This window comes from Nerophis lumbriciformis, linkage group LG12 (genome assembly GCF_033978685.3).
Source record: "Nerophis lumbriciformis linkage group LG12, RoL_Nlum_v2.1, whole genome shotgun sequence".
NCBI lineage: Eukaryota > Metazoa > Chordata > Actinopteri > Syngnathiformes > Syngnathidae > Nerophis > Nerophis lumbriciformis.
Window position 1 is genome coordinate 36,515,453 of NC_084559.2, and position 17,727 is coordinate 36,533,179.

Consider the following 17,727-nt stretch of genomic DNA (forward strand, 5'->3'; position numbering starts at 1 on the left):
AATATATTGGTGTGGAGGGGGGCGTGGCCTGCGGGTCTGCCGCGGAACGGGACGTGTCAGGACCGGCCTCGAAGGCAGCGACAGGTGCGTAGATGGCCCAGGTGGGCCTTGTTATCTAATCACCTGTAGCCTTTATTAGCAGCAGCCGTGATGAGACGAGTAGTTGGAGTTGGAGGTGCTGCTGAGAGACACAGACGTAGAAAAGACACTTTGCTGAAAAGCAAAAGACTTTGCACGATTGGAGGAAAAATAAAACAGTGTTATACCCAGAATTCCGGGCTCTCCTGGCAGTGTGTGGTGGTCTGAAGAACCCACTGGAGGGCAACCTCTACAATTGGATACACTTACAAACAAAGCTTCTTCAAGGCTCTACAACGATGATGCAAAGCTTCAGAGGGAAATGTTTGTAGCACATTAGCTGTGTCCCAATTCAGGGTCTGCATCCTTCGAAGGGCGAATTTAAAGGGCCGCTTATGTCACAACGCTGCGGGAAGGCTGTCCCAATTCGTTAAAATTCGAAGGATCCTCCTTTTCCCTGTATTCGGAGGATGCACCGCGACTATCCTTCGTGGTCTCCCATATCCCAAGATGCTTTGCGCGCCTTTGTTAAACCCGGATCTTTTTGACGATGGCGGCAAATACAAGCAGCGGCACCGGCAGCGGCAGCGAATACACTTTCAAATGTAAGTATCCTCCGCAGGCTAGACTGTCCCATTTAACAACGGGTGACGCATCCTTCGGAGGTGCCTGCGAAGGTCCAGCCTTCTGAGGCTGCGTAGGATGCAGACCCTGAATTGGGACACAACCATTGTCTCACACAAAAATGGGAAAAACATGATGGCTGCTCTGACCTTCGACCTTTATCAGGTGACATTAACATTGAAAATGGGGACGTTTCTAACTTAAATGATTTCCTTAAACCACCACCGAGAGGCACTGTGTAACATTACAATTCAATAAGTACATTTTACACTAAACCTTATTGTGTGTTATTGTTTTAGCTGAAATTTAGCATTTTTTCTCAAATGTTGAATAATACATGACTAAAATGGTCACATGAAGAAACAAACTACTTTACCATCGACGTCCCATTGGAGTTGTGAGTTTTTCCTTGCCATTATGTGGGCTTTTCGGATGTCGTTGTGGCTTGTGCAGCCCTTTGAGACACTTGTGATTTAGGGCTATATAAATAAACATTGATTGATTGATTGATTGATTTTGTTCTAGATTGGCGGGCAAGCTCACGTATGCGTACAATAAAGGTAGAGTAAGCAGTCTTGCTCCTTCTCTACCGTCCTAAATAGTAAGAGTAATTCAGTACAGTATGAGTCATTTTGAAATATTAGTCAAGGCCAGAGGTGGGTAGAGTAGCCAGAAATAGTACTCAAGTAAGAGTACTGTTACTTTAGAGATTTATTACTCAAGTAAAAGTAAGGAGTAGTCACCCAAATATTTACTTGAGTAAAAGTAAAAAGTATGTTGTAAAAAAACTACTCAAGTACTGAGTAACTGATGAGTAACATACACACACATATCATATATACATATATATATATATATATATATATATATATATATGTATACATACATTGATATATACAGTATATAATTTATATTTATTTTTTTTGCCGTTTTTGTTTACATGTTAATAGTGTTTTAATGAATATACATGCATGTTTAACACATATAGATTCCTTTCTTTCATGAAGACAAGAATATAAGTTGGTGTATTACCTGATTCTGATGACTTGCATTGATTGGAATCAGACAGTAGTGATGACAAACGTCCACGTTTTCAAATGGAGGAGAAAAAAAGTTCCTCCTTTCTGTCTAATACCACATGAAAGTGGTTGGTTTTTGGCTTCTTATATGTCCAGCTTCCATATTCGTTTTTATACACTTTACAAGAAATACATTGGCGGCAAACTCCGTAGCTTGCTAGCTTGTTTGCGCAGGCTTTCGGAGACTCTTATTTTGAAAGCGCAGGCGCGAATCGCGCGATGGAGCGGCACTTTTATTGTGAAGACAGGAACTGTGCAGTCAGTCTTTAGGCTTTTGACGGGGTGTACGGTTGAAATAAAAAATTGTCTTTTTTCCTTCACACTTTTGATTGATTGATTGGAACTTGTATTAGTAGATTGCACAGTACAGTACATATTCCGTACAATTGACCACTAAATGGTAACACCCCAATAAGTTTTTCAACTTGTTTAAGTCAGGTCATGTGACCCCTGGCTCTGTTTGATTGGTCTAACGTCACCAGTGACTGCATCTGATTGGTGGAACGGAGTGAACGTCACCAGTGACTGTATTTGTTGAAACGCAGGCACTATGAAGGTCTGTCTGACAGACCAAAACAAACAAAGCGTGCATTAACAGATCGATAAAAATTATTAGCGAGTAGCGAGCTGAATGTAGATAAAAGTAGCGGAGTAAAAGTAGCGTTTCTTCTCTATAAATATACTTAAGTAAAAGTAAAAGTATGTTGCATTAAAACTACTCTTAGAAGTACAATTTATCCCAAAAGTTACTCAAGTAGATGTAACGGAGTAAATGTAGCGCGTTACTACCCACCTCTGGTCAAGGCCTACGTACTGTTGCATAGATGTCCTGATGACTAGCCTGCAGAAGACACTTCAAGTCATTTTACCAGAGAAAATGAAGCCACAGGGTGTACAACGGGTCTTGTTGTCTACCTTGCAAAGATAAAATGTGTCCATATGTCTTTCCTATCTTCCATGGGTAGAAGATAATTGAAATGATATGTCTCACAAAGCAGAATAGGGATATAGTAACGGTAGGATAACTTGATACCACAGTTATTGTGACCAAAATGATCACGGTTATCATTAATTTTGTGGAATGTACTCAAAAATCTTTTGAAACATAACTACAATAAATACTGTTATAAAAAACACTATTTTGCATTTCTTGTGTTTGTTATGTTTCTCGAAGTGTTTAGTCTTAGTGTTTTAAAAGCTAATCTTTCATTGTTTTACTGATAATATTTGTTGTACAGTAGCACTAAGATTTATTCAAATAAAAAGTGCGTAACAAATAAAATATATTCTAATTATGTATCACTACTGGCGGGCGTTGTGACTGTCCTACTCTGTTGTGAGGTTCATGGCTGGTGACTTGAGGCACTGACTTCATCACAGTCAGATTTACAAACATATGAACCCTAAAGAGTATCTTATTCACCATTTGATTGGCAGCAGTTAATGGGTTATGTTTAAAAGCTCATACCAGCATTCTTCCCTGCTTGGCACTCAGCATCAAGGGTTGGAATTGGGGGTTAAATCACCAAAAATGATTCCCGGGTGCGGCGCCGCTGCTGCCCACTGCTCACCTCACCTCCCAGGGGGTGAGCAAGGGGATGGGTCAAATGCAGAGGACAAATTTCACCACACCTAGTGTGTGTGTGACAATCATTGGTACTTTAACTTAACTTTAGCTTTACACATACAAACTGTAGCACACAAAAAAGCACATTTAATAAAAAAAAACGTTATTATGGTCTTACCTTTACTTGTAAATGAAGTCCATGCGCAGCTCCTTTTGAACAAAAGCATCGATATCTTGTTTATAGAAGTCTTCCTTATCTTTCTTCAGTTTTAAAAGTCTCTCTGTCTCGATGGAGATCTTCCTTTAAGTATTACCTTCTGCTTCGATTGAATGTCCAGTTTAGAAAACTGTTTTATTTTAGATATGTAATGCTCCATGTTAAAAGTCAAGGCGAGAGGAAAAAATAAACGGCTAACTGTTGCTGCTTGTTGTCACTTATTCTGCAGCCGAGTAGTCGCAAAAATGATCGCTGGGATCACTAGCGCCCTCTACCACCATGAGGCGGGATTACTGCGAGCCTCAGCCAGTGCGTCTTCGCAGCCGTTTTATGATTGCTCAGCACAAGAAATACGTTACACACATACAGTTGTTGACAAAATACACTGTACATTATATACCTCAGCTAACTAAACTATGGAAATGTATAATATAATTCATATAGCAATACAGTCTCACTGCACAGCAGGCCAGCAGTTAGCCGAGTCATTGCGCAATCCATGGTGAGGCTCAACTCAGTGACGTGCCTCAACTGGCTGCTGACTCACCGCAAGTCTCTTCTCAGTATTTGAACGGCAAATGTGAAAACTCAGCGATTTTGAATAAAAAATAATCTAAAACTGGTGAAGTTAAATGGAAAATAACTTTATACTGTAATCACTGGATACATATAACAATTTCATTATTTTTTTTTCTTTTTAAATTTTTTTTCTTTCCATGATGGCATGTGAGGCCCCGCCTCACCTGCCTCCCCTGACTGCACGTCACTAGTTCAGCGGTACTTGAATGCACCATAAAACACCTCGTCTCTTTCGATCATCATACTTCCGTGCTAATCGAGCACAGCTTGTAGGTTCAATGTGCACAACTGAATAGCTTAGTTGTTCAGACAGTAATGTGTTTATAGAAGTTTAGATTGGGGTATGTTGTTTTTATTTGTTTATATTTAAGCTAGCGAGCTGGCACCAGTAAGTTTATAAAAGTGCAGTTATTGGTTTTTAGAATATTTTAAAAGGATAATACTAAAAATTTAAAACAATGTAAAAGGGTGATACTAACAGGAGTGTTGTTGGTGTTTATCGTTAGACTATGTTGTCCCTACAACTTAGTCTTCGTAGTTGTAGTTCTGATTGGGTCCCCGCCAAGATTTACCCCGCCCCTCTCCTGCAAGCTACTGTGATTGGATAGATTCCTAATTTGTCCCACCCACCTGAAGACAAAATTAAATATTTGGATTTGGTCTCTGTCAATTATTTTCAGCTTGCTTTTATTCGTCGACTAAATAGTCAGTCAACGTGCATTTGTTTTGACTCGTTATCGTCCTATTTTAGTCTGGGCAAAATTGGTTGTTGCCGATAATTAAAACGGAAATCTTTTTAGTCAACAAAATTAACACTGGCCAGCACTAAACAATTATTTTGATATGAACTACACATTGCATACTGTAGGTAATACATAAACAATATGTTGTATTTTTCTAACTGTACTTTATAATATGAACTTGCTGGACTTGCTGAAGGCTACATCTCATTTATCCCTGTATAATGTTAATATTCTGTAGTGGTTTTGTCATTATTGCACTGTAGCTTAAGCACGATATAAATGCATTCAATGCAGCATATGCATTTTATAAATGTACACTTTTACATAGGCACCTTTTAAACAATAACTGGCTGTGAGACAACTTTTGTAAGCATGTTAGTTTATACATACAGTACAGGCCAAAAGTTTGGACACACCTTCTCATTCAATGCGTTTTCTTTATTTTCATGACTATTTACATTGTAGATTGTCACTGAAGGCATCAAAACTATGAATGAACACATGTGGAGTTATGTACTTAACAAAAAAAAGGTGAAAACATGTTTTATTTTCTAGTTTCTTCAAAATAGCCACCCTTTGCTCTGATTACGGCTTTGCACACTCTTGGCATTCTCTCAATGAGCTTCAAGAGGTAGTCACCTGAAATGGTTTTCACTTCACAGGTGGGCTTGAAGCACATCGAGAGAATGCCAAGAGTGTGCAAAGCAATAATCAGAATAAAGGGTGGTTATTTTAAAGATACTAGAATATAAAACATGTTTTCAGTTATTTCACCTTTTCTTGTTACGTACATAACTCCACATGTGTTCATTCATAGTTTTGATGCCTTCAGTGACAATTTACAATGTAAATACCGTATTTTTGGAGTATAAGCCGCACCTGCCGAAAATGCATAATTAAAAAAAGGAAGAAAACATATATAAGTCGCACTGGAGCCCGGCCAAACTATGAAAAAAACTGCGACTTGTAGTCCGAAAAATACGGTAGTCATGAAAATAAAGAAAATGCATTGAAGGAGAAGGTGTGTCCAAACTTTTGGCCTAACGTAACAGGGTCAATTATGTCTTGTAAATAATGTATTTTATAATGCTTTATTATTGTTATAATTACACAAAATGTGTAAGTTACATGTAAATACCTGAATATTGTTCGATATTTTGTCAATGTGGAACCATTGTCTCGTTGTCCCTCCTACTGCAATGATTGCTGTGACACCTGTCTTTATATATGCGTTGGACACGCCTTCCAACTTCCCTTTTGTCCACCATAACGGGAGAGGTAGGCGTCCATGCGACGACAGAAAATGTCATGTTAAGAACTTCAGTTCACTTTCTTGTTCTGTATTGTATTTTGTGTAGGGACTCGACGACGTCAAAAACTTATTGACAACAATTGTGTTCTGTTTTATCAGGTATGTTTATTTCACTGTTGTACTGCCCTTTTGTCCACCATAACAGGAGAGGGACTCGACGACGTCAAAAACTTATTGACAACAATTGTGTTCTGTTTTATCAGTAAAGTGCAGCTGAGCAATCCATGGTGTCGGTCGTTTTTCATAAAAGCCACACAACGCAGAGAGGAAAAGACCACCGGTTACATATATATATATAAATATATATATATATATATATATAAATATATATATATATATATATATATATATATATATATATATATATATATATATATATATATATATATATATATATATATATATATATATATATAAAAATATATATATATATATATATATATATATATATATATATATATATATATATATATATATATATATATATATATATATATATATATATATATATATATATATATATAATGTAATGTATAGTGCATATTGTCCATTGAGCAATTTAGAAAGATATTGTTATTGTTGGGACGGCGTGGCGCAGTGGAAGAGTGGCCGTGCGCGACCCAAGGGTCCCTGGTTCAATCCCCACCAGGTACCAACCTCATCATGTCCGTTGTGTCCTGAGCAAGACACTTCACCCTTACTCCTGATGGGTGCTGGTTAGCGCCTTGCATGGCAGCTCCCTCCATCAGTGTGTGAATGTGTGTGTGAATGGGTAAATGTGGAAGTAGTGTCAAAGCGCTTTGAGTACCTTGAAGGTAGAAAAGCGCTATACAAGTACAACCCATTTATCATTTATTTATTTAGTGTTTGTTTTTGCACTGTATTAAAGTCTTTGTTGGTGCATCTTTTGGGGTCTCAGCCCTCACTGTCTTTAAAACTTAGTGACGCCACTTGTTTGCAGTATCTTGTGACTTGCATATATGACAGACTCAGTCTTTGTCTCTTGTATGTTTTTATTTTCGCATTATTTTGAAGTCTGTTGAGGCTAAGCTTCTTCTGCACATGGTTCTGGAAGAAAATGGGGAATTACAGGTCACAGGTGATTGTGTCAAAATGAGACAGATTAGGAAGCATCTTACCTGTCAGGTCTCCAAAATGCAAATCTCGACTCAGGTTGAGGCATGTGGCCTTCTTCTTGAAAACCTCCAGGTGAGCGTGATCAAGTCTTCCGGACTTTGCTGTTGCACACAGAGACAAGCATGTGAGGTCTTAGTGAACTCATCAAAATCTTTATCTAACACAGAATGTTGTGGAAGATTCGCTTTTGACGTGTAGACGCACTTAACAAGAAGATGTTTGTCTTTTTTACGAGTTCACCGCCATTCATCCGCGCCATATTGGTGTCGAACCAGAAGAGACAGTCAGGACACATCTTCAGAAACCTCCCTTTATGTTCTTGGCCATAGAAGTTAAGGGTAACTATTAGAAATATGGAAGAAGAAGAAAAACTTACCGTAGTGTGATTCAGTTCTGTTATTAAGTCAAACGTACTTACATTCTTCCTCTGAAGAGGAACTTGTAGTACTTTGAATGTAGCAGGTACCATTACTTGATAGGAGACAATAAAAACATGATTAAAAAGGTTCAATAATAGAAAAAAACTTATTAATATGAAATTATACATTCTGTTTGCCCATCTCATTGTGAACGTATCACTATTGGGCAGAGGTGAAAGGTCAATCCAGGAGCTGGTGACTGCTTTAAGGACGTCCATGTAAGCTTGATTGTCTGATGTTATTACATGAAGAGTCCATTTTCCAGACACCTGTGGAAACATACACATTGTGTACGTTTGTTTCCCACGTTATTCTCTTTATATGTAATCTATTAACGTATCGTCACCTCACATACACAAAGCTGGAGTTTTTTCATTTTTCATGCAGTGCTTCTCTAGACATTCTATTTCGTCAATATTTTTCACTCCCTCCAAGGGGGGGCTTTGACAGTAGGATTGTTTATTTGCATCAAAACAGTTGATTTTCTCACTTTGATAGGGCATTACCATCCTTGCCCTAGACCAGGAGTGTCAAACTTGTTTTCATGGAGGGCCACATCGCAGTCATGGCTGCCCTCAGAGGGCCGCTTGTAACAGTGAATGTAAGAATAGAAAAGTATAATCGCCTCATCATATTATTGGACAATTGCCTAAGCATTTGGTTATTTGATTTTTGTACGTACAAATTGATGGATAACTTGCTTTGAAATCGTAAGTCAAGGTGACAAGTAGATATTTAAGTATTTATTGTTATTTTTACAAACTATAATACGGTATATAATAATTAGGGGTGTATACTAATTAAGGGTGCAAATTTTTTTTTTTTATCACATCTGAATCGCGATTCTTATTCATCTCAATTGTAATTTGAAAAAATAAAATTTTTATTAATTCATTTGCAAATTTTTATTTTTATTTTTTAGACCATCTCTATGCTTACTTGGTGCGCGTATGTGTCATACGTCAGCAACTAAAAAGAGGTTTTGTAACCTGTAACCTGTAAGCTGTTTTGTTAAAGGGGAACATTACCACAATTTCAGAATTGTTAAAACCATTAAAAATCAGTTCCCAGTGGCTTATTATATTTTTCTAAGTTTTTTTCAAAATTTTACCCATCAAGCAATATCCCTAAAAAAAGCTTCAAAGTGCCTGATTTTAACCACCCTTCCATTTTCCTGTGACGTCACATAGTGAAGCCAACACAAACAAACATGGCGGAAAGAACAGCAAGCTATAGCGACATTAGCTCGGATTCAGACTCGGATTTCAGCGGCTTAAGCGATTCAACAGATTACAAATGTATTGAAACGGATGGTTGTAGTGTGGAGGCAGGTAGCGAAAACGAAATTGAAGAAGAAACTGAAGCTATTGAGCCATATCGGTTTGAACCGTATGCAAACGAAACCGACGGAAACGACACGACAGCCAGCGACACGGGAGAAAGCGAGGACGAATTCGGCGATCGCCTTCTAACCAACGATTGGTATGTGTTTGTTTGGCATTAAAGGAAACTAACAACTATGAACTAGGTTTACAGCATATGAAATACATTTGGCAACAACATGCACTTTGAGAGTGCAGACAGCCCAATTTTCATCAATTAATATATTCTGGAGACATACCCTCATGTCAGCAGGCCAGGGAAGCTAGGGTCGATATTCTTCTCTTGATCATCTTCGGGACGGTGTGAGCCAAGACATCCAGGGGGGTTTAGCTCGCTCGTCTGCGGGAACAAACTGCCGCCATTGCTTGCCGTGCTACCGAGGTCCTTTGTCCCTGAATTGCTCACATACTAGATTTCTTTGACTTTATCGTTGGAAATGCATCTGCTTTGAGTGTCGCAGGATATCCACACATTCTTGCCATCTCTTTCGTAGCATAGCTTTCGTCGGTAAAGTGTGCGGAACAAAGATCCAATTTCTTGCCACTTTCGCATCTTTGGGCCACTGGTGCAACTTGAATCCGTCCCTGTTTGTGTTGTTACACCCTCCGACAACACACCGACGAGGCATGATGTCTCCAAGTTACAGAAAACATTCGAAAAAACGGAAAATAACAGAGCTGATTTGACTCGGTGTTTGAGAAAATGGCGGATTGCTTCCCGATGCGACGTCACATTGTGACGTCATCGCTCCGAGAGCGAATATTAGAAAGGCGTTTAATTCGCCAAAATTCATCCATTTAGAGTTCGGAAATCGGTTAAAAAAATATATGGTCTTTTTTCTGCAACATCAAGGTATATATTGACGCTTACATAGGTCTGGTGATAATGTTCCCCTTTAAGGTGTTATTATACCAAATAATACATTGCAAAAATCAGCTTGAATCGAGAATCGATTATGAATCCAATCCTCACCCCAAGAATCGGAATTGAATGGCGAGGTGCCCAAAGATTTACACCAATAACAATTGAATATTTGTTGCATGAGCAGATAGTATCGAAGTTTAAAACATACACAATTTCCTAAATTACATGCATGTTTTTCTGTCAAAATGGAAACAATGAAAACATTTAGTAAGAAAGATGAAGTATGCACAATATTTCCAGGCTTTCGCGGGCCACATTAAATGACGTGTCAGTCCGGATCTGGCCCCCGGGCCTTGAGTTTGACAAATTTGCCCTTGACACACCTTCCTGATTTTGGAGTACAAATATTTGGGGTTTTGGCACCAGCCGCTAGACTGGCTGACCAATCTAAGTCTATGAGCACAAACTGATGAAGCCTACTCGGATGAGAGGGGAAACGTCTTGTAAGACAAACCAAACAGTCCAGTTGCGATCGATTGAAACTGCAATAACTGTAATGTTCATTATCATTAACTTGCAGGATGGTTGAAATAAAAAAATCTGCTAAAACATGCATCTTTAAAAGAGGATATGCACTTTTTTTCTTTGCCCATCATTAATCCATATGTGAGAAAACTCATGTATTTCTCTTTTCTATGCGTTTTAAATAGTAAAACAAAAAACTGCTAGCAAAAGGTGGCTAACAATGCAGGTAATGAGACATCTATTCCACCTATAAAGTTCCCTAAAACACATCCAAAAACTGCCAACAATACTCCATTTACATGCCGTGACCTGCCTATTAACCAAACTATTGTGACATTGTTATAGTAAGACAGGGGTGCCCACACTTTTTCTGCAGGTGAGCCACTTTTCAGTTGACCAAGTGGAGGGGATCTACCTCATTCATATATATCATTTATATTTATTTATTTATGAAAGACGTGACGTAACAAACGCGTGAATAATGATCTAGAAGAAGCTCTAGCAATGCTTAAAATTACCAAAATATTTTAAATATTACATGTTATTTTACATACAGCATGTAGACTAAGACATTTTTTAGGCAAAATAAGTCAATCCCCATTGTCTACATTGTTAGCTGCCTCTTGCTAGCAGTAATTCCTATTCCCTTATCAGACACGTGTGGTCTAGTCTCCAATACGGATTGTGAACGATAGACAACATTTTTAAAACAAGTGTTGTTCGCCTTTGAAGACATCACAAAGCAGGTAATGGTTGCATGATTTATATTATAACATCCAACAGATGTGAGGGATGACATACCAGGTTGATGTCCTCCACAGGTTCTAGAAGATCTAGGCAGGCGGGATCAGACGCAGCAGTCAGACGGCAGAGAGCCAGCAGACCGAAACCCAAGTGAAGGAACATGATGACAAGTGCCCATGACCACACTGAGAGCAGGGAAACTGTCCTTGGAGTTGAGAAAGACGACCTGTTGTACAGCGTGAGAGAGAAACAGACGGTATTATTTATGCAAGTAAGGAATTTGGACCTGGTTTTGATAAGTAATGTTGAACTAAGATAAGCAACTTTGACCCGAGAGGGAGATGCGGTAGAGCATGGATGGATTCAAAATAAGAATTAAGGACATAGCTATTTTGTTTTAATACCTGTGTGTTCAACAGTGTCCTGTCGTTAGTACACCTGTGTCTTACCTTGATCCCTGTCTCATCCGATCAGTGTCCTGTCCAGGTGTACCGAGTTGGGTAGTCTTTTAGTTCCCAGTTTCCTGTTGTCGTCGTCTCGTTAGGTGGTTCTCAAACTTTTTTCACCAAGTGCCACCTCAGAAAAAAACTTGCCTCTCCCTCTCCAAGTACCACCATAATGGCAGTAAAATACAGTAGTGCAGCAGGCCTAAGTATTCATTAAAAACAAGGTGGAGGTGTTATTTAACAAGTATATTTAATATATGTGTCCACTGTAACATGACACGTGGTTTTGAATATAGGAAAATAAAACACTGTACTTTAATTAAGGGATTATTTGGCGTACCACTAGATGGAGCCCACCGCAGAAAAACTGCTCTAGTTGTTTCGGTAACACTTCAGTATGGGGAACATATTATAAGTAACAAAGACTTAATTTAGAGTTATTTGGTTAGGGTTGGGGTTAGGGTTAAGGTTAGAGCAGTGGTTCTTAACCTTATTGGAGGTACCGAACCCCACCAATTTCATTAGCGCATTCACCGAACCCTTTAGTGAAAAAATTAAAAAATTAAAAATTCTAATTCAAGACAAAGTTATATGTTTTTTTTACTGGTGCACAAAATTAACCGTGCATGAACATCACCTTGTTCAAAGAACAAAACCAACACATGAACTCACAACAAATTACACAAATCAGATGGAAAATTAGAGGTAACATTGCTTGGGGGTATCCATAATACGCCGATAGGGAGAAGTTTTTATTTACACGATGAGTTGGGTGTGTCTTGACCTCCGAACCCCTGAGGTCGGCTCACCGAACCCCTAGGGTTCGATCGAACCCAGGTTAAAAACCACTGGGTTAGAGGGTTAGGGTTAGTAATGTTAGTTGTATAATAAGGCCATGCAGAATAAGGCATTAATAAGTACTTAATAATGACTAATTAAAAACCAATATGTTACTAATTTGCAGAGGTGGGTAGTAACGCGCTACATTTACTCCGTTACATCTACTTGAGTAACTTTTGGGATAAATTGTACTTCTAAGAGTAGTTTTAATGAAACATACTTTTACTTTTATTTAAGTATATTTATAGAGAAGGAACGCTACTTTTACTCCGCTACTTTTATCTACATTCAGCTCGCTACTCGCTACTAATTTTTATCGATCTGTTAATGCACGCTTTGTTTGTTTTGGTCTGTCAGACAGACCTTCAAAGTGCCTGCCTTACTGGTGACGTTTCACTTCGTTCCACCAATCAGATGCAGTCACTGGTGACGTTGGACCAATCAAACAGAGCCAGGTGGTCACATGACCTGACTTAAACAAGTGGAAAAACTTATTGGGGTGTTACCATTTAGTGGTCAATTGTACGGAATATGTACTGTACTGTGCAATCTACTAATAAAAGTTCCAATCAATCAATCAAAAGTGTGAAGGAAAAATTATACTTTTTTTTATTTCAACCGTACATCCCGTCAAAAGCCTCAAGACTGACCGCACATGAGGACGTTCAATACAAGTGCCGCTCCATCGCGCCTGCGCTTTCAAAACAAGAGTCTCCGAAAGCCAGCGCAAACAAGCTAGCAAGCTAAGGAGTTTGACGCCAATATATTTCTTGTAAAGTGTATAAAAACGAATATGGAAGCTGTACAAATAAGATGCCAAAAACCCACCACTTTCATGTGGTATTAGACAGAAAGGAGGAACTTTTCTTCTCCTCCATTTGAAAATGTGGACGTTATCATCATGACTGTCTGATTACAATCAACGCAAGTCATCACAATCAGGTAATACACCAACTTATATTCTAGTCTTCATTAAAGAAAGGAATCTATATGTTAAACATGCATGTATATTCATTAAAACACCTTTAACATGTAAACAAAAACAGCAAAATAAATACATATAAATTATATACTGTATATATCAATGTATATGTATGTATATATATATATATATATATATATATATATATATATATCTATATCTATATATATATATATATATATATATATATATGATATGAGTGTGTATGTTACTCATCAGTTACTCAGTACTTGAGTAGTTTTTTCACAACATACTTTTTACTTTTACTCAAGTAAATATTTGGGTGACTACTCCTTACTTTTACTTGAGTAATAAATCTCTAAAGTAACAGTACTCTTACTTGAGTACAATTTCTGGCTACTCTACCCACCTCTGCTAATTTGCATGTTATTAAGCAACTAATTAATGGTGAATATGTTCCCCATACTGAAGTGTTACTGTTGTTTCATGTAGTGAGACTTAACCCTCTATCTACATTTCAGTTGATAAGCTATTCACTTTTTCCAATACTACTGTATTACTGTTAGAATTATGGATCCAAAACATTGCCTGTAAGATTTGGTATCGGTAAAAAAAAAAAATGACATTGTAGAACAAGTTGTATTGGCACCAAAATGGAAGTGGAATCATGTAAATATTAAAAATAATAGGACCTAAAATTGATCCTTGAGGCACACCACATTTGATTTCATGGGTCTTTGAGGAGCATGTATCCATACTTACCAATATTTTTCTGTCTGAGAGATAAGAAGCGAACCATTTGTGAACAGTACCAAAGAGCCCCACCAGGTGTTTCAGTCTATTTAAAAGAATAAGGTGATCGCACTCAACCTCAGATCGTTCACGATCTTTAGAAGGGATCTCTGTACCGTGGTGCACCCTTAAACCAGACTGAAACTTCTCTAAAATATTGCATTCATTTTGAAAAATCAAAAAGTTATTTAAAAATAAGTTTTTCTAAAACGTTACTTAAAAATGGTAAGTTAAATATTAAAATTGTCACACACCTCAGCGCAGTGTTGTCAACTTGGCGACTTTGTCGCTAAATCTTGTATTTTTCCCAACTCCTCTTGGTGACTTTATTTCTTAAAAGTGACTAGCGAAAAATCTAGCAACTTTTTGGGATGTTTGGAGACATGAAAGCGCGTATCACTCTAATGTCCTCAACGAACAAGCGGTGCTGCTGTGAGCCTCCCCTTTAACTTGAGTTAATGTCTGCTCTTAGACCGCTTGTACTGAAAACACATTTCGTTGTACTTTTAAGTGCAATCACAATGAAGTCCATTCCATTCTCGTCAGAGCAGAGAGGAGACGCACATCCAGTCTGTGCAAAGCTGACGCTGTGTCTGCCTTGGTTGAGATGTAAATGTTTCATCACTACGCTTAAAAAAAAAACACAAACCTGTCGTTCATGTCAATGAGCCAGTCAGTAGATGTGGTTCGTTTGTGAATTTCACAACCCTTTAGTCTTCACTCTAACATTTAATGATGAAGACGGGACGGTGTGGCTCGGTGGTAGATGGGCCGTAACAGCAACTTGAGGGTTCCAGGTTCGATCCCAGCTTCCCCCATCCTAGTCACGTTCGTTGTGTCCTTGAGCAAGACATTTCACCCTTGCTCCTGATGGGTCGTGGTTAGGGCCTTGCATGGCAGCTCAGTGTATGAGTGTGTGTGTGAATGGGTGAATGTGGAAATGGTGTCAAAGTTCTTTGGGTGCCTTGAAGGAAGAAAAGTGCTATACCATAACCCATTTACCATTTAGAACAAAAAAAAATATAACGAAACTAAGAATCAACAGAAACATTTTTTATTTGCAGTTCTAATCATAATTTGCATTTTTTCAATCAATCAATCAATCAATCAATCAATGTTTATTTATATAGCCCTAAATCACAAGTGTCTCAAAGGGCTGCACAAGCCACAACGACATCCTCGGTACAGAGCCCACATAAGGGCAAGGAAAAACTCACCCCTGTGGAACGTCGATGTGAATGACTATAAGAAACCTTGGAGAGGACCGCATATGTGGGTCTGACATAATATTGTGAGAGTCCAGTCCATAGTGGATCTAACATAACAGTAAGAGTCCAGTCCATAGTGGGGCCAGCAGGAAACCATCCCGAGCGGAGACGGGTCAGCAGCGCAGAGATGTTCCCAACTGATACACAGGCGAGCGGTCCACCCCGGGTCCCGACTCTGGACAGCCAGCACTTCATCCATGGCCACCGGACCTGTGTGTCTCCCCCTCCACAATGGATAGGGGGGAGCAGAGGAGAAAGGAAAAGAAACGGCAGATCAACTGGTCGAAAAAGGGGGTCTATTCAAAGGCTAGAGTATACAAATGAGTTTTAAGATGGGACTTAAATGCTTCTACTGAGGTAGCATCTCTAACTGTTACCGGGAGGGCATTCCATAGTAGTGGAGCCCGAATAGAAAACGCTCTATAGCCCGCAGACTTTTTTTGGGCTCTGGGAATCACTAATAAGCCAGAGTTCTTTGAACGCAGATTTCTTGCCGGGACATATGGCACAATATAATCAGCAAGATAGGATGGAGCTAGACCGTGTAGTATTTTATACGTAAGTAGTAAAACCTTAAAGTCACATCTTAAGTGCACAGGAAGCCAGTGCAGGTGAGCCAGTATAGGCGTAATATGATCAAACTTTTTTAACACACACATTTTCTTTTCTTTAAGTTTATGGAGTGCAATGCTTTGAAGTTGATAGTTCTACTATTTGCTAATAATACAGGAACCACCTGTTTTGTATGTGTCTATTCAAAAAATAAACACATGACATTGTTCTGACATGATACATTTATTGTTCTTTTCATCATGCAAAGCTTCTATCTGCATGGAATTGCATGGAATCGTAATGTTTTAAAAAAGTATTGTTCGTGAATCGTATCGTAACCCACGTATCAAGATTCATATCGGATCACTATTTAAGGTAGAGATGCACACCCCTAATATTTACATTATTAAAAGTTGAATTGTTTGTTAACTTTATTGAGAAACAGCAGTTTCCAAACTGATATAAACATGTCCACTGTGGAGGACACTGGTTATCAGAAAGTAAACGTTGAAAGACACTAAAGTGAATATTATTATTTGGATGTTTACATTGTTGTCACTTTAAAGACTATTTTTTTTCCCACAGAACCACACAGCCAGCGTACAACGCACAGGCCCGCAAGCCCACAACCCAACGCAGTTGGTTGCCCCCACAGATCCACAACCCACGTCACTTACTTCGGAGGCAGTTTCCTCTGCTCCTGCGTGTTGTGGGCTTCTTGGGGTTCGCTCCGGTAGCCTGCGGGGTCTGTGTAGTCCGGGGGTTCCTTCCCAGCCTGCGTGCTACCACCCGGTCGCTCTTGGCAAAGCCTGTCGATTCTTCCCCGGTCGCTCTGCTGTCGCTTCCCTCCTCGTCGATCCTGCCTGTTCTCTTTTAAATGGGTGCAGTCCTAATGCTCCACAGGTGCCTCTAACTTCAGGTGTGGTTTGATTGGGCACTTCGGTTGTTAGGGGCAACAAGCTAAAAAGGAGCAACGTCTTAAAATACCAGCAAAGTCCACAAGGAGTAAAAACACGCAATTAAAAAGACAATCAAATTCTAAAATGTAAAAACACGCAATTAAAAATACAATCAAATTCTAAAATGTAAAAACATGCAATTAAAATCCACAGCAATAAAACACTATAAGACATGCATGGCAATGAAACAAAAAAAATAAAATCCCCTACTTGTGTCCCATCACATCATGGTAGTTTTTGGTACCGCTTTCCATTGATGGGCAGTAACAAGCTACATGTAGCTAAGCTCTGTAGCTTAACTACATTTTCCAGTAGTTTGGCGGTAGCTCAGCTACCTTTTTAACGAGTAGCTTTTTCTGTAGCTTAGCTACTTTTAGACCCATGTAGCTAGGTAGCTTACAAGCTACTTTTAGAGAAAATGGACTGCGAATCCATCCATCCATCCATCCATCTTCTTCCGCTTATCCGAGGTCGGGTCGCGGGGGCAGCAGCCTAAGCAGGGAAGCCCAGACTTCCCTCTCCCCAGCCACTTCGTCCAGCTCCTCCCGGGGGATCCCGAGGCGTTCCCAGGCCAGCCGGGAGACATAGTCTTCCCAACGTGTCCTGGGTCTTCCTCGTGGCCTCCTACCGGTCGGACATGCCCTAAACACCTCCTT

The 17,727-nt window shown here is 39.1% G+C and overlaps 1 protein-coding gene across 1 annotated transcript; it reads right to left on the bottom strand.

Annotated features, from left to right (window-relative positions):
* Positions 1 to 7,194: 7,194 nt before the first annotated feature.
* Positions 7,195 to 11,752, bottom strand: LOC133623332 (uncharacterized). The gene is made up of 7 exons (XM_061986538.1): positions 11,721 to 11,752; positions 11,329 to 11,497; positions 7,882 to 8,024; positions 7,755 to 7,807; positions 7,541 to 7,678; positions 7,339 to 7,437; positions 7,195 to 7,267 (listed from the first exon to the last, which is right to left on the bottom strand). Exons 1-7 carry the CDS (start codon positions 11,735 to 11,737, stop codon positions 7,245 to 7,247), a joined length of 642 nt encoding a protein of 213 aa, XP_061842522.1. The 5' UTR covers positions 11,738 to 11,752; the 3' UTR covers positions 7,195 to 7,244.
* Positions 11,753 to 17,727: the final 5,975 nt, after the last annotated feature.